We start from the raw sequence: 18,404 nt of genomic DNA on the forward strand, positions 1-18,404 counted from the left end.
TATTGCAAGATTCCACCTGTTCATCCGTGAGTCGGTCGAGGGCGTCACGGTAGTAGAGAAGACCTCTCGCTGTATGCGCATGTGTCAGTCTAGGAACCACCCACCTGTGGCAACAAATTATTTAAGAAGTTGTACTAGCTAATTATAACAAAATGCGGCAATACAAGTGTAATGTTACGAACTTACAACCGTATGCCTGATCGGGTTCAGGGAGCGGGGGAGCATCGTACGCTGCGTACTGATCGTCCTGGTCCAGCTGCCCCGGACGGTTTACAACAGGCCTACCTGGTCTCCCTACATGGATGTGCTCCCAAGCCCATAGCTGTTTAAAAAATAAAATAAAAAGGTAAAGCATAAATAACGTCAAGTCATTATCAAACTAGGCTTAAGGATAATGATGAGGTTTACCCGTAGCACAACCAAAGGACCTCCGATCAGCTGTGCTCCACGCTGTGATGCTCTACACAGATGGTGATATAAGACCGCCAAACAAGCACTACCCCAACTGTATCCACGGATCTCATCCCAGTCGTGGTCTAACAGCTGCAGGTAAATAATCTGAAGATGGCTTCCGCTCTTGTTTCCAAAGAGCACGCCCGAGATGAGCAGGAACAAGTAAGCTCGGGTGTATCTCTGCACTGTGGCGTCGTCAGCGTCCTGAGGTAAATGTCCAAAAGTGTCGCGTAGCCAACCGATCCTCAGCGCGCTGCCCCTGATCTCGTTTGGCTCTGGCTGAACCCCTAAAACCCGACCTACTAAACCTGCGGGGTCAACCACCACACCCCCTGTCACCGCATTCCCATGTATGGGAAGGCGTGTGAGTATCGCGACGTCCCACAGCGTGACAGTCGCCTCCCCCACAGGAAGATGGAAGGAGTGTGTCTCTTGTCTCCATCTCTCAACTAATGCAGTGATAAGCCCTCGATCTATTTCTCTATAGCCCACGCGATGAATACCACCGAAGCCAGCCCAGTCGACGTACTGAAGAACGCGTGGATGGACTGCCCAGCCGGACCTCAAGTGCCTGCACCCCGACATTTCCGCTATGTCCACCTGGTAATTCATTTAAAAACCGTAAATAAGGGTCAAGTATACATCAAAACAAGACAAATCTGTACACGAAATGGCACGTGAGAAATTACCGTCTGCTCCCATATTTCAACACTCCGATGACTATCATGCAATGTAAGGACAGAAGGGTCAAGTGGTCCTGGTATCCAATCGTGTCCGGCCATGATATTTGTTCATTTAAAACAATATGGCCAAACCAATTAAAAACAGAATTACTATATTATGAAATTGACATGACTGACACAGGTAAAAGGCAAAGTCGAAAAATAGGTCACCAAATCTGAAATATAACTTAGACATGATCCAAGCGTTACAAATGTTACATAACGTCAACAATCACCTACTACATGAATCTACTGTTCTACTACTATAGCTAAAAACAAATACAAGCTTATGTTTTGGTTGATCTAGTTGGGCACGTTTTGCGGTTGTGACCTTGTTGGTGACAGCGGCTGCATTTATTCCTAGGTCGGTTAGTGTCATCCATTTCATTGAGTATGCGCTTTGACTTTGGCCGACCTTTTCCTCTTACCATGCCGCCGTCCGGGATGAGTCTAGGTCCTGTGTACTGCATCTAAGTGGTCTCACATGGAATAGGCCAGAACTGTGGTGCATACGTGTTCATATACGCATCCGATTGCAGGAAAGGGTCCACCCACGGCCTCTCTGACAGTGAATAAGTCGCACGCACTGCTAGAACATGAAAGCATGGAAGGTGGAATATCAGGGGTTTGTTGCATGTACATGTTCTCAACTGGAAGTTAACAATGTATCTATGGCCTCCCTTTCTACCAAGTCGCTCCCCCCTATGTGTCGTCACTTGGTAAATGTGCAGCCGACGGTTATAGGCATCCACCTTGTGGTATCTTGCTTTTGCTGTGTTCTTCTCCAAAATAGCAGTGACCTTTGGGGGATATAGGCACCGTTTCTACGTATATCTCATTGGGTACACCCTTCATTGCAACAATGCTTCTCAAAGCTTTTAAATGTTTGTTTGTAGAGACAGGTAACACTTGAACCCCATGGCCAGTCTCACACCTCATTTTAAGGTTCAGTTCAACATTCATTGGGTTTGAGCCGATACTACTGTGAACCTCATTCATCAGATCATTCACAGTCATGTTCGGTTCAAGTGTTATAAGTTCCATATTCCCTCCACTGTACTCAACATTTGATCCATCGCACATAATTTCACCTCCCCACCGGCATAACAACACTACATTTTGTGAATCCATATTCTACATACCAACCAAAACACATTTAAGGATAATCGAATTCTAAAACAACGTAAAAAAACCCTAATTTAACAATACATAACATACATAGCTTTGATAATGGAAAGTTATATCAAATTTCGAGAACCTACATGTGTAGCTAATATGACAACAATGAAACAAGTCCATTCTCACTATCAACATTTTCATCACCAATTTCATCACCAATTTCATTAACTCTTAGTACCGCATACAACTATCAACATACTAATACCGCATTACCATCAACAATTTTATCATTATTTTCACAATAATAAATCACATTACCATCAACAATTTCATCAAGAATTTCATCAAAAACAAACCACATTATCATTGACAATTTCATCAAGAATTTCATCGACAATTTAATCAACAATTTCGTCTATATTTTTCCTCAACAATGTACCACATTATCATCAATAATTATCAACAATTTATCACATTTCATTACTAATTAGCAACAAATTAATACAATTTACATCACAATTTGCTACAACATACAACAAATATCAACTACCAACTAATCAATGTAAAATTCAACATTGTACTACGAATTTAGGGTTTACCCGGATTTAAAGAGTGAGTGAGACAATGCTGGCAACAACTTTCGTTCACTTTGGCGGCGGCAGGGGTGGCGTTGGCAAGGGCAGTGGTTCGGTGTCTGTGAGAATGAGAGTTAGTGAGAGAGAGGGTGTATGTTGCGTTTGTGAGATTGAGAAAAAAAAGCCACTGGAATTCGTTATAAGTCCCCGCAAGAAACGCTGCCTGAGGCAGCGTTTATTGTACAGATAAAAACGCTGCCTCAGGCTGCGTTTTATGCTATACAATAAACGGGGCTGCCTGAGGTAGCGTTTCATTTAAAGATATAAACGTTGCCTCAGGCAGCGTTTTCCTGTATAAAAAAAAGTATGAAATACGAAGTTTGAGAAAAAAGTCAAACTACCATAAAACGCTTCCTCGGACAGCATTTTATGTCTTGAATTTTTTTTTTAAAAAAAACTGGGAGTAAAACGCTGTCCGAGACAGCGTTTCACCCCAGAAGCTTAGTTTGGGAAATACTTTTGCTACGAGACCAATTTGGTAAATAATTTGCCAATAAAGCTCAATTTGGGAAAAAATCCTGGAAAAAATGGGTGTCTCTCTAACTGGATTAATAGAATTATGAATTGTTTGCAAAGTGTTAAATTTGCTTTTAAATTAAATGGGCAAATTTCGGGCTCTGTTAGCCCTTCTCGGGGCTTGAGGCAGGGGGACCCTCTTGGGGCTTCAGGTAGGGGGACCCTCTTGGGGACATTGTTGCTATGTCTTGTCTTTTGATTTCTTTTATTGTTGTCATGTAAAACGAGCCGGAAATACTCTAGCTCATTTATTTGCTAGATGGGATACTTGAGAAATGTGATGAGTTTGTTTGTTTAGGACCTTTTCCCCAAAGCCTCACAACTTTGGCGGAACTTAATATAATCTCGCTCCATTTTTATTTTTATTTAAAAAAATAATAATTAATAAATAAAAACCCAATATTTCCTCGACAAAAAATAAATAAAACCCAATAAACATTATCATCAGTCGTGACGCATAAATAATGCACGTTTCCGTTAGAAGAAACTACGAAAGTGGGAGAGCACAGCATAATCAAACACACACACCCTCTCCATCTTTCTTGACTTTTTGTAAATTTCTCAATTAAAATTCAAAAACTTATAAATGTTGTCCAAATAATCCAATTATCATCAAATTAAATCACCATCAAATCCATTAATACTGAATAACAACATTGTATGAATTGATGAAGATTATGATCACATTATTATTAGTGATTCGAATATTGTGATCATATTCAATCGATCGATCATTCATCCATTTTATACATGATATTGTAGGTAAGCGAAAATGGCAGGCGCAGCATCAGCATTGTTCTTGTTAGATGTGAAGGGACGAGTTCTAATATGGCGCGATTTTCGTGGTGATGTTACATCTGTTGAGGCCGAACGCTTCTTCACCACCCTTGTCCAAAAACAGGTTTTCTTTTCTTGTTATTTAGATTTATGATTTCATAACACGTTGATTGTTTCATATTATTGCGTGGTCTAAGACCGCCAAAATGGCCAGTCCCTTACTTCTTTTACGTCATTGTGAACGTGAGACAGTGTGTGAGTTTATTACTAGGTGTTTGTGATATGACAACATTTTCTAAGGGATCACGGGAGCAGTGCATTAAATTGTGAGAATAGTTTTTGGTTTGTGATTTTGTGTTATAAACTGATAGTTTTAAAAAAAAACACTTGTTACATTTGCTTAAAGTACTTTGAAATATTTTGATTTTTTCATGGTAAAGTCTATTATAAGTGTAACACCATTTGTAAGTGTCATCATGATAAATTATGTAAAAGAATGAACAAGGAACAAAACTAACGAATTTTTTATGAATAAAGGATGATGTGATCTCCCAAGGGCCAGTGGTACATGAGAAAGGGGTGACATACATGTTTGTGCAGCACAAAAATCTTTATTTGATGGCAGCCTCTCGTCAGAATTGCAATGCTGCTAGTCTTCTTCTTTTCCTCCATCGCGTTATTCAGGTTAATTTTAAATTGATGATCCCTTGATGCTCTATTCGTGTTTTGAAGCCTTCAGACCTTGAAAGCAAAATGTGTAGTTTGTAGCACTTTGCTAACGTATATTGTAGTGGGACTGCAATTTACTATTGAAATTGCAGACGATTCTTACTTTACTTCAGGATCAACACTGAAGTTGGTGTATCCCATTTTAAGCTCTCCATTGAGCCTGTCATATATGATAATAGACGATAAATGATTCTAGATACACACTTATAGATGTAGGGAATTCTGTAATAATCATGGCTTGAGGATATCTGTTTAGGCTGCCTGTTCTGTATGCAGGTATTCAATCATTATTTCGAAGAATTTGAAGAGGAATCGCTGAGGGACAACTTTGTTGTTGTGGTAGGTACTGACAGCAAACTTTGAAAACAGGACTTTACATATTACTCATATTAATCATTAGAGAAAAACTTCGATTGAATGGCTAGCATTTGTGAAAGTTATCCTTTCCTTTTCCCTTCAGTATGAGCTTCTCGATGAAATGATGGACTTCGGTTATCCTCAATACACTGAAGCCTTAATCCTCAGTGAGTTCATCAAAACGAATGCTTATAAGATGGAAGTTGTGCAGCGGCCACCCATGGCTGTCACAAATGCAGTTTCTTGGCGCAGTGAAGGGATTAAATACAAGAGAAATGAGGTATCTTATCTTATTCTGCTTCTTACATATAGAGGCTACGATAATGACTTTGTGAAGTATGATGCTTTACTCATGGACTCTATTTTTTGTGATCAGGTCTTCTTGGATGTGGTAGAAAGTGTAAACATACTAGTGAACAGCAATGGTCAGCTTATCCGTTCAGAAGTTATTGGGGCACTGAAAATGAGAGCATACTTGAGGTGAAGAAACATCTTCTCTTCTCTTGTTTAAGATGTATTCCAACATCTCATTTTCAAGTCACTTGTACATTGTCAAGTCAATGTTACCAAAGCATACGTGTAACCTCTGTATCGTACTCTTGGTCCTTTTCATGGGGGAGCTGAGCTGTTTATTCAATATTTGGCCTCTCTTTTCTCATAATATACTATAGAGCATATATATACTTGGTAAAAATATTCTTTTGGCACTTAGGATGTTGAAATGTTGCTTAATGTGGTTTAATCTCAAAGATTTGGTTGCTTAACTACTCTTTTCTTTAGACTAATAGATTGACCCTTGAATATTTGATGCAGTGGTATGCCTGAATGTAAACTTGGCCTAAACGATAGAGTTCTATTGGAGGCTCAAGGTCAAACGACAAAGGGAAAAGCAATTGACATGGAGGACATCAAATTTCATCAGTATGTGCTCATGGCTTATCCCATTTTTACAGGGGTGTTTATGTTTGATTTTTACAAGCAGTTGAACTTTATCACAAAACGTTTCACCCTTATCAACTGAACCCCATCTTGTGATCATGTATACTTCGATTTTCTGAGTCACTCTATTATGAGTTTCTGATAGCTACAGTCTTCTTCAGGTGTGTGCGTTTGGCACGATTTGAGAATGACAGAACAATATCCTTCATACCTCCTGATGGGTCCTTCGACTTGATGACATACCGACTAAGCACTCAGGTTTTTTATCTTGCTTTCTGCTGTATAGTTGTTTATGACTGAATTCCATAATTGCTCACTCTTAAGTTCTCTTGCACGAGATGCAGATTTTGAACTTTAAAGTTCCTGTTTGTGGTTTCTGTTCTGTCTGATAACAAGTATAGATTCTAAGATAAAGCATTTGTCGGCTATTAGGTGAAACCACTTATTTGGATTGAAACTCAAGTGGAAAGGTATTCAAAAAGTCGTGTTGAGATCATGATCAAAGCGAAGAGTCAGTTCAAAGACCGAAGGTACATCTCTGGATTTTTTTTTTTGCCATTTCTTCATACTGATCTAAATATGCGTGGGAAGCATCAGGACATAAAGTTTATCAGCTGTTTGGCACAAATTTTTAAGCTTCTTTCTTAAAAATTAAATTCACCATAGAGCAATAATAATTTCTTAATTTCTTGGCATGTGGTACTTATCTCTTTCGAGCTAGTATACTATCATTGTAACAATGAACATTTTATTTGCAGGTTAGAATGAATTCAGGACAATTCATTTGCTTATATACTGCTAGACAGAACCATGTTACAATTACTATATCTAACTATTGGGCTTCTTGTTGTGTTACCTGTCATCAGCTACGCAAACAATGTTGAGATCGATTTGCCTACTCCACCTGATGCTACAAATCCTAAAATTCGGACATCAATGGGAACTGCAACATATAAACCTGAGAATGATGCAATTCAATGGAAAATCAGATCTTTTCCTGGAAATAAGGTTAGACTTAATATCTACTGAACGCGCTGCAGTTTTGGGAGTGCCATTAAGACTTATATATATTATACTCAACTTTCTTAGGAGTATCTCTTGAGGGCAGAATTCACACTTCCTAGTATAAGTTCTGATGATGGCCTTCCTGAGAGAAAAGCACCCATGCGTGTCAAGTTTGAGATACCTTATTTTACCATCTCAGGAATCCAGGTTCTTTGTTCTATCTTCACTTTTCTATTACTAGACTCACTACATTTTGGTGTCATCAGCTTAGTAAGAGCTTATTTATATGAACGTGTGATTGTTGGTTTTTCCAGGTGAGGTATCTAAAGGTTATTGAAAAAAGTGGATACCAGAGTCTGCCATGGGTAAGATACATAACAGCAGCAGGTGAATATGAGATACGTTTGCTCTGAAAGCTACTTCCAGCATGTGAATAGAAGCTAGGCCATCCATTAACATCAGAAGTAAGTATTGTAATCCTTCCTCAATATATATGAAATATTTTTGCAAAGTTTGGTCTTTTGTCTGCAACCCTCACAGTTTCAATTTCTGTTGTTTGAAGGATGGCCAGTCATTGCAAGATCGCATATCAATTTGGTGCATCAACAATTTTAATAGATGTTGCCGCTACCAGCAGTCAAATCGATGATTAGCTAGCTTTGGAAAATGACATTAGGCCATGAACAAGTTTTGATTGGTGAAATATTATCTACAGGAAACAATTTTGTCTTGATTGACGCACAAATTTGCTGTCATGAATGAACATATTTTGTTACCATACGCATATGAACCACAGCAACTTGGATTTGTTTTCGCGAGGTTAATAATCATACTTCCAAACATCAGAACTCTAGCTTATTTTTGAGCATATACATGCTGTATGTTTTAGGAAATGTGTATCTGTGAAAGAAAATTGATTATTGACACTTGCTCTACCTGTAAAACTTTCTTGCAGTCCTGGTTTTTTGATGCATGCTCTTAAAATTCTGAAGTAAAAGTAAAGAGAAACAGGAATGTCCTATAAATTATACTTTCACTTGAGATGGCTGAGCTTTCTTTTTTGGCAACGAAGCTAGACTGAGCATCAACCAAAATCATCGAACAATGCAAACCCAGTTAGGAAAGACAGAGAACATGAAACCTTATTAACCGCAAATTAAAAAAGCCCAACAACGAACCCAATAGACTACAGTCTTAAAAGAGGGCAGACAACTATGCTGCAAGTATAAACATATGCTCATTTTTATTGTACAATATGCTCAATTTATACTGTATTGGCCTGCTAAACATATAAAAGATTTTTGTGACTACAAATCCAAGCAAGAGTGACAGCAAGCTTCATATTCAAACGCTCGACCAAGGTGAGAGATGTGCTTGTGTAATGCAATATATGCCGCCTTATCTATGGCATGCAAATTATTTGTGTATATTCATCCTGCATATTTCTGTTTACTGCAGTTCAAAGGGTATAAACTCACAACCCAATCCAGTAGTCCTACAACCTACATTTACTCTTATATCCCATGTACCTAAAAAAATTCTCTAGGAATATTATAACTTTACTAGAAGCTATATGAGTTTCAAGGCTTAAGAGCCCTAAAACAGAGATACATGTTAGAAAGTGTTCTTGAAGGTCAATTTTTGCTAATATACTAAGTCTGGAGATTCTTCTCTTCCTCTCCCTGGAAATCAATTCTCAGATTCATAAGCGCATTTCTGACAACCTCTTAATAAATAGATCAAAATTTGAGTCTCGGTCTAACATGCTTATCCTCACAAATTTGAGGCTCATGCCGAAATGTTTTCCACTTCTTGTCAAAATCTTGTGGCTTCGGAGGAAGTCTTCACAGTTTTCAATCTCATCTTTGCACTTCAACCATGCAAAGGCTGAAAAACCATAAATATGATGATCAGAAAGTGCCATGAGTTTTTAGCAGCAAGGGTCAGAAATTTTAACAGAGGATGAATTTACCAGGTTGGGTACTAAACAATCGACCAGTGTAATTGCAGAAAGCAGCTGGGAACTCAGGAGTACTGAAAAGCCTGCTCTCTTCCACTGCCTTTCTCAACTGCTGCCATCTATGTGCTACATGATGATAGCTGGTCTCAAAAAAGTTCCGGCTATCACCAGCAGGCTCACAGCTATCCGAGACAGCCTGCAAAATTTTTGCTGCTCGAAGCTGTGAATCCTTGGAAACTCCTATGCTATTTAACTCTATGAACTTGGTCATTCTTTTAGCTACTTCTTTATCCTTGACAATAGCCCAGCTGCAGCATAGCATTTGCACTTTCATGAGAAAATTATTAACATCTTTTTTTGCAAGAAAAACTCGAAGACATTCATCTTATATGTATGTTTTATTTAGCTTTTAGACAAGAAGTGATACATCTCCAGAGATCAGGGTAATTGGCCCATATCAAGTAAGGATTAAAGAGTATGAGAAAATTGGAGTATAAATTAAAGGAAAACATAATAATATAGTGCCTGAAGGTCTTAGACAAGAGATTGACTAATTAACACCAAAAAAATTTAGGATATGCATGCTTTGATTTGTACAAAAATTATATTTATGCCTTATGCAACAGTTTCATTTTCCAATAATGATTAACAATTATAGACTATATTAAAATCTAACAAATTGCAAGAACCTTTGTCACTAAAATTACGTATGCAAAATCAATGTTTAGGTGGAATCTCAGGAGTTAAGACAGCTGCTTACCCAATACGCATTCCAGCATGTCCAGTGGTTTTAGAGACAGTGAACAACATAATTTCATGATCAGCTGGTGAAGTGATAGGAGTGTACTGTGGCCAGTAATAAGCAAAGTCATGAATCAACATCCCTCCACTTCGATTGACAATAGGTTGTCTCATAAACCCATCTGGATTGTTAGGAGAAGTGATCAGCTCAATGTAAGGCTCATCTTTATCGAAAATGGCTGCATCACCAGCCCATGTGTAGAGCCCAGACTTCAGATACTCGACCACTTGGCGGTAAAACTGAAAGTTAAAGAGATTATCAGCATCCGATATACAAAAATTTCCTTATTCACAGTAACATGAACTTGCTATCTATTCTTGTCAAGTTGTCAAGACTCCACTAAGCAGATCTATCTTTGGTAATACTCTGCTTTATTGCTCGTCTGTGATCATTAAACTTCCAACGTTATTCTTTTTAAGTGTAAAATACAGGTCCATTTATCTGGGATCTATCCTGCATTTGAAGGATCAAGAACCAAGTATCCATGTCCACTGAGGTGTCAGATGCACGTCTGACATGGGTAGGATATCATAAGCCGAAGAATTGGGGTGGAAATACACCACAATAGCAATCAAAGAATTATTTTTAGCTTGTCAAAATCAAACTTTGCTATCATCCACTAAGCCTAGAAGTTTAAATACAAGTAATGCAACTTTATCAAGTCCAAATTTCTCATGTAGTTCAAGTGGAGACATTCATGACCACATACAAAGGAAACAAGAAGCTAGGAAGGAAACACAATAGGGCTCATGATTATGTAATGTAAATGTCAATCCTAAGAAACTCACATAATGAAAAATGAAAAGAACAGAAAAGAAAGAGACATCTACTTATCAATTTTGTCTTATGCATAATTTCATTATTAGTATAGTAGACAAGAAACTTTAACTTTATTAAGATTCTAAACATCATGATAATGTTTCATCAAAACAAAAGTTTTCCATTTCCTCCACCCCTATTTGACTTTTTTGATCTAGAAGCAGAAACATCATTGACAGATTGTTGGTCACTAATTCTTAGTGTCAAATACACTCGTGCAAGCATGAGGTAAAAGATTGACTAAACAATACTTGCATGGCACCTTAATTATAAAGCATAGTTCAAGTTCTTTCTGTTGATGTAAAGGTTAGATAAAATTTTGAAGTCTAACACAGCTTGTATCTACTTATTTCCTAAACTCTGCTGCTAATAATTGTGACATGACAATCCTCTATATATATGTACTAGATTTCGCAAAATCTTATTTATATCCAGGAAGGCTCACCTCAGATATTATTAGCATTCTCATTTTAAAGGCCTAGAGAAAAAGCTATATTATAACTCTAACCTCGTCACCTTAACAATTGTGGCTACATTGAACTTTTTTTATTCATTCTTCAAAGAAGGCAGTTGACACCCCAACTCATAATTCAGGTGAATTGAAGAGAGCGCTACCTGAATTCCCACTCATAGGCCATGTACTGGCAAGCATGCTACCAGTTCAACAAATAATTTGAAATTGAAGGGGTTTAAATCAATTCAATTCATGTTCACAAGTTCTGAGTTTTGTCTTATGATAAATATATTGATGTGGAGCGGAAAAAGTGCAGTTGAATCAAGCGTAGTTTATGGTCATTAGAAGATTTTAAGAATAACAGCAGCCAAATCACAACTCATGATTCTAAGAGAAGAAAAAGAACATGTGGTTAACTCACAGAGTAATACGGTGTAGAAGAAACCACGCTTATTGGCTTTGTCCCTCCAGGTGATGAGAGAGCATATAATGCAGCCTGGAACAGCTGTGTTGAGCCAGTGCCAACCACAATGTGCCGGTCCTTTGTGACAGCATTTCCTACAATATCATGCAATCGTATAACCTCCTTTGCGAATTGTGGTTCTAGAAACCAACAAAGGTTCTTGATATCAGAAAAATAACTCATAGAATGCCATCCCGAGATCAAAAGTGATGTTTTGTCTCCCGCTTGTTGCCAATACCTCTCATACATTGTCGGATCGCCACTGATATGCAACCAGACAAAAAAATAAAGTTAGAATAATCCACGTAAGGCCATGATGAGTGAAAACATATCATTCTTCCTAATAACTCATGAACCTAATTGAATAACCAGCCATAATATCTACACGCCGCATTTAATGAAACCATGTTCTTTGATTAATCACCCTACTTTAGTGATTTGAATATTGCTCACAATACTAGAGGCCAAATTGTCAGTCATTAATAAATTGTGCCTTTTTTTAGTTAGAACTCAGAGGGTGTGACTTTTTTAATCTAAACACACAAGAATCATCTGATACAATGCCATCACCGCTTCTAGACACTCATCCATCATTCCACCCAAACTCGAGTATTAAATAAAATCAAAGGGGGATTAGTGATCCAAAAGATGAGTGATCCTAGTACCTTCCCCTCGAACATGACTCCATAAACATAAACTAAACAAGGACTTTAAAACTAACAATCTTACCTAAAACATTATTTTATTTTTAAAAAAAAAAAAAAAAAAAAAAAAATAGATTTCAGAAACAAAAGTGCTAAACTTTAGAGAGTCAATAACTTAGAGGAAATCACTCTCCACAATAATGCCTCTCTCCATGCTAGAATATTAGATCATATTACAGATATTAGACTTTCAATTGTCAAGCACTTATAAATACTAGCATAAAATTACTTTTAACTTGTAGCTTCATAGAGCATGGTGCTCAAATTTCATTGTATTGGCAAAGTGTAACAGCAAAAATCAGTATCAAATTTCATTGTGGTGACTGGTTCATTACAATTTTGCACACAGTGCAGATGCAACTCTGAAATTATGTGCATAAACTATTCATGCTTGTTACTTTCATAAAAACACAAGGATTCAAAGAGTGTCTTGCTTATACGTTCACCACATTTCTAATCCAAATGAAAACAGTTGACAAATAAGTAACAACTTGCACAGCCTCATTTAGTCACAATAAAGTGGTAATGTTATCAATTATTTGTACTTCATTATAAACAATTTCCTAAAGAATCCTATGAACATCTTTTTGACACAAAAATGGGATCAGATTATATTAAGGATCCTATGAGCATCGGTACTGTGTAGTAATGAATTAAATTTTGTTATCATTTTTGTCTCCCTTGTAGGTGCCTCTGAGCTAGACTCTATTGTCATGGCTATCTACATAAGTGAGGTGCAACAGAGATACTGAAAATGAAGGAAGGAAATATTTGCTATAGAGATGTACAGATGTACTTCATTTATTTTAGTTGTAAGTTCACAACTTCTCCAAAAATATGCATCAACTCTAACAAGCTTGTTTAGGTAAGTTTATCCACTTTGCCTTCTCTCAAAAGTTAGGACTCACATCCTCTCTTTATGTTTTCTCCCTTTTGAATCTTCGTAAACTAAAAGCAATGCTGACTTACAACTGGGACGGAGGAAGTATAAATTTTTTTTAGAAGTTTAATATCAACAGTAGGAGAATCAAGGTCAAGTTATACATCAAGTTCATCTCTGTTCAGCTAATTAATGAGTTCCTAGTGTTGGTCGATCCCACCAATAATAGAAAATAATTCAAAACCTTGAGTGCTAAAGCTCCCACAAGAAAAAAGCACATACATACTTCTTACCAGTTTACTTTATAGACCATTTAGTGATCATATTCCATGCATGGAGGGGTATGGAAGCCCAACAACAGGTGGACCCAAAGTACTCCATCAATTTAATGATTGAATATGTGCAAAAAAAAAAAGTATGGCCACATGTTCGTTTTAAATCACTAAGTGCACAAGGGGGAGCCATACGAATAGTATTAGAAAGTGACTGGAATTCCAATTAGAACAACGTTTCGTACTACAAAGATGACTTTTTTCCAAATGCTAGCACTTTGTAATGCATACATGAATCAAGCAGAAACATCACAACTACCACGACCATATTCAAAGCAAATCAACAATGAAAAGACAGAGATATCGTCCTCTATGATTGGATACCTTAGACAGGACCCAAAAATATTATGCCCCATATACATAAAGGGGCTTAAGCTCACATATGAGCAAAGATGGGGTTTCTTTTTGAGTGGTGGTTCACGAGCTTAAGGCGGCGCGTTTTAATCTTTAGATTTTCCCAAGAGGCCAAAAGACAACAAAAGAAAGTGTTATCGGGTGTAAAGTCCCAAAAAAGGCAAGTTCATGCATATACCAACTCAATACTCTATATCTTGCTAATATTATTGTAGTAGAAAGAATACAGGTAGAAGTAACAAAAGTTTGCCTTTATTCACCTTACCATATTTTTAGGAGGTTATTATACAATTATTGTATTATTAAGTGTATGTAACATTAAAATCATCAAATGGAACTTTGAAGAGTTTGAGGTCCAATGCTGAGCACACATCACTGAGTCACTGACACAATCATTGTAGCTTGTGCAGGTCAAATAGGCCACCACCCCCATGGCCCAACCCCAATGCCCAAAAATGGGAGCATGTTTTAGAGAGAAACTAGAGAGAGAAAAAGAGCAAAGATCAAAGATTTTTAAGAGGAAGGAGGCAAGCTCTAAGCACAAAGAAGGCTGCCAAATTCTAGCACGCACCATGGGGAATCTGAACCTCAAAGAAAGGACTTGTCTTTGTCTATGGCAGCACAAAAGGCACTTGGAAAACGCAATTCCAACATCATCCTTATGCTTGGAATTTGGAAATACTTCTCCTACAAAGGATATCCCAATGCAATTTCCTTTCTTTTCTTGTTAATAACTTATGCCAAAAGTTGTTTCATTGAAAGGCACCTATCACCGAGACTTTTTTGGAAAATAAAATAAGATTTTTAATGATTGAACCAAGAGGTAAGTCAATGAGGTGAGATTTGCAAAGCCTAAAGAAGTTTTTTTGCTTAACTAGCTAGACAAGTAAGGGTGGTGAGGGAATGGAAAGTCTTAAATGTACCCTTAATGAGTAAGCATTAGTGATGGTTTTATTCGCTCCCTACAAGTTGTCTAACTGTTAGGTAATTAGTAGGACTTTGTAAACTTCAAAAAAATCATGTTTTCGACAACCTCATTTTCACGAGTTTTTGACAACCTCAAATTCAGATTTCCCATGTTTGGATTGAGACCTAGGGCCACTAAATAATGCATTTAAGGACTTTAACCAAAAATATGATATTGAAACTAGTGCATAACTTTACATGTATAGTAGTATGGTACTACGTGTCTACGTATGTTGGATGTCTAAGAAATTTGATTTTTTATGGGATTTCTACGTACCTCAATACTATCAACATCGAGATAGGGTGGATATGATGTAAACAATGTAAATTACACATATTGCAGTGGAGAAGCATTACTTTAGACATCCATATGGAACATTCCATCACAAACTACCAAAGTACTCACAAAATTCATTACTTTTTCCACAAATTACTAGCTTACACCAGATGAATCATAAGAGCATATCAAATAGGTATACTTTCATACCCAAACCATGATAGGAGTTTGTTCAATTTTGAATGAAGTTAACTAGAACTTGTATAGATGTGCATGTGTATTTCATTTTAATACAAAACCTAACATTTAAAGGAAGATTTGAGGATGAATATCTTTTAGAAACTCCATCTCTTTTCAATCCATATTGGATTTGAATGATGTGGTATCAGATGAGTAAACCCCAAATCCAAAGCGAGGACATTTGATTACTTCTAGTCCTTTTTCATTGGAATAGTGAATTTAACACAACTTAATTGATAAGTTTTGATTAGAAAAAAGTATGACAAAAACAAGCCGTCAATCAGCAAAAATCTATTTTAATGAATCAAAAAAAAAATTAAGTAATACAAATAGGTTTTGTTCATTATAAACCAGTGACAATCAGCAAAAATCAGTTTTGAGCAATAAACATCATGACTTCACTATGTAAAAATTAGTTGAAGAGAACGGGGCCCGATTGAATGAAATGTCCACATCCAAATTGAGATTCCAACTTTCAACCTTAATTCTAATCATTAATGGAAGCATCATAAGTCAAGATTAAAACCAATCCAAGACTTCCTAAGAAATAGAAAAAACCAATCAATAAATAAAAAAAACCATGCACCTTAAAAACTAAGAACATTTATCTAGAAACCCCAAATAAATATGTAAAAGTAGAAACAAGCTTAGGAACTCGTGTTACTTAGCTTAATATGGTTGGAATCCATGGATGGACTTGGGGGGTCAACCAAGAAAAAGATTATTTTTCCTGCTTTTCTAAGTGAGAAAATTAAAAATAAGCAAACTATTAACAAATTAGGAAGCAACTTCCTCCATGCAATGATCAATTAATGTTCATTGACATCCCTAGTTAAAAATTAATCCTAAGTTGATAGACTCATACATATATTAATCAAATCTTACATCAAATAGTACTCTATTTCAACTTAATTAGGGTGAAAATGTCAAAAATACCCTTTATTTAATAATAACACAATCTTCTAATGAGTGTATACCCCTTTTCCTCCAACAATGTGCCCCTCTCCTTAACATAGTCAATCAATTAACAGTAATCCCACCATGCAAATCCCATAAAAAGAAGCTAATTAGAAAAACTCCAAAATTAGAAGATTTCCTAGATAGTGAAATCAACCAACATCATACAACCTAGGGATAATACAACATCTACATCGTTGCCATAGTACGACTAATACTCGTAATAATGCAGAGAAAGGACAAAAAAGGAATGAAGAACTTACTGATCAAGGTTAATAACTCTTCCATCATCAACAGTAATAGCTTTCTTCTCTCCTGCAGCAACCGCCAGTGAAGAAGATGAAGAAGAAGTAAAAGGAGATTGTTTATGAAGCTTTTCATTTGCACAAAATCCGTTAAAGATCCTTTCAGTAGCAAAATTGGTATTTCCATCATAATACGCTAACTTTAGCACTAACCATACATTCAAAGCTACTGACACCATTAATAAATGCCTCACTGACCATCCTTCTAAACCTTTCCCCATTATTATATGTATTTATTTATTTTATTTTTAAACAAGATTGAATCTTTGAGTGTTTTGAGCAATACCCAGTTAAAATTTTTAGATTTTTGACAATACCCAAATATTAAAATAACTAATTTCAGGTTTATCAGTAATACCCAGATGATGAAATACGCAATTGAAAGAAAATAAAAGGGAGTAGATTTTATTTTAAAGAAAATTAATTATGAAAAATGAAAAAAACGTGTAAATTGGGGACGAAGGTTCCAAAAAAATCAGGTTTCACTCCTCAATTTATAGGTGAAAGAAAAAGAAAAAGATCATTTTTTTTTAAAGAAAGAAATGAAGATTTCGAAGGGAAAAAATAAATCAAAATGGGGTGTTTGTGTTTCTTATTTAAAAGGGTTGTTGATTTATCTCACATTGGAAAGAAAAACAGAGAGAAAATCAGGTTTCACTCCTCAATTTATAGGTGAAAGAAAAAGAATCAGGTTTCATTCCAAAAAAATCAGGTTTCACTCCTCAATTTATAGGTGAAAGAAAAAGAAAAAGATCATTTTTTTTAAAGAAAGAAATGAAGATTTCGAAGGGAAAAAATAAATCAAAATGGGGTGTTTGTGTTTCTTATTTAAAAGGGTTGTTGATTTATCTCACATTGGAAAGAAAAACAGAGAGACAAAGTAACATCATGTGAGATTATAGATTTATAGAGCTTGGTTTGTTTTTCGAGAGAAGAAAAACCAAAATAATAAAAAGTGAATTAAATTTTGAAGGTATTTATAGCAAAAACATATTGAATGAATGTCCACTGATTTGAAAAATGGTAGGATTAAAGAGAGATTTTCTCACAATTTTAATAAATGTACGAGTGATAATAACATAGCTAATTTTGGGGTTATATAAAGAAGAGAGGTGTGATTCTTTTTCTTTAATTTATGCGGCGTATGTTTAGGATGATAAGAGGTCAAAATATAGGATATATAATTCTAAAATTGTATTAGTATTTTCAAAAAAAAAAAAAAAAAAAATTGTATTAATTAGTATTGTGGTTCTTTGTTTAGAGGGGATAGGGAATATTTTGAGATATTATTGGAGATTAAATCAAAATATTTTACATGGACATAAATTTATATACACACAACTAACATTATATTGACTATTGAATATAATGACTCTAATTTTAAAATAATAACCTTATTTTTAACATAATAAACTTTATTAAAACTTGTGTGACCTTTAATGTTATTGTGAACTTAAAGTACGATATTATGTTGAATATAGTGATCTTAATTTTAACATAATGACCTTTATTATTCATATAGACCAGTATATTAAAATTTTCATTAAGAAAAAAAAAACTTTTTATAGCCTTTGTAATGTCACAATTACTTTTATTTCAACATAATAACCTTTATTTTAACATAATGACCCTTTTTTTT

The 18,404-nt window shown here is 35.8% G+C and overlaps 2 protein-coding genes across 2 annotated transcripts; one reads left to right on the forward strand and one right to left on the reverse strand.

Moving 5' to 3' along the window:
• The first annotated feature begins 4,217 nt into the window (after nt 1-4,217).
• LOC110727460 (AP-1 complex subunit mu-2-like) lies at nt 4,218-7,690 on the forward strand. The gene is made up of 11 exons (XM_021907019.1): nt 4,218-4,346; nt 4,760-4,906; nt 5,228-5,290; nt 5,412-5,588; nt 5,685-5,788; nt 6,122-6,229; nt 6,409-6,505; nt 6,680-6,777; nt 7,114-7,255; nt 7,337-7,459; nt 7,567-7,690. The coding sequence occupies exons 1-11, from the start codon at nt 4,218-4,220 to the stop codon at nt 7,663-7,665; spliced, it is 1,287 nt and encodes a 428-aa protein (XP_021762711.1). The 3' UTR covers nt 7,666-7,690.
• Nucleotides 7,691-8,472: 782 nt separating this feature from the next.
• LOC110727594 (tryptophan aminotransferase-related protein 2-like) lies at nt 8,473-17,941 on the reverse strand. The gene is made up of 5 exons (XM_021907176.1): nt 16,724-17,941; nt 11,709-12,012; nt 9,973-10,253; nt 9,225-9,520; nt 8,473-9,139 (listed from the first exon to the last, which is right to left on the reverse strand). Exons 1-5 carry the CDS (start codon nt 16,984-16,986, stop codon nt 8,955-8,957), a joined length of 1,329 nt encoding a protein of 442 aa, XP_021762868.1. The 5' UTR covers nt 16,987-17,941; the 3' UTR covers nt 8,473-8,954.
• Between the last annotated feature and the right edge of the window lie 463 nt (nt 17,942-18,404).

The sequence above is a fragment of the Chenopodium quinoa genome, unplaced genomic scaffold, assembly GCF_001683475.1.
Source record: "Chenopodium quinoa cultivar QQ74 unplaced genomic scaffold, ASM168347v1, whole genome shotgun sequence".
Taxonomy (NCBI): Eukaryota; Viridiplantae; Streptophyta; class Magnoliopsida; order Caryophyllales; family Amaranthaceae; genus Chenopodium; species Chenopodium quinoa.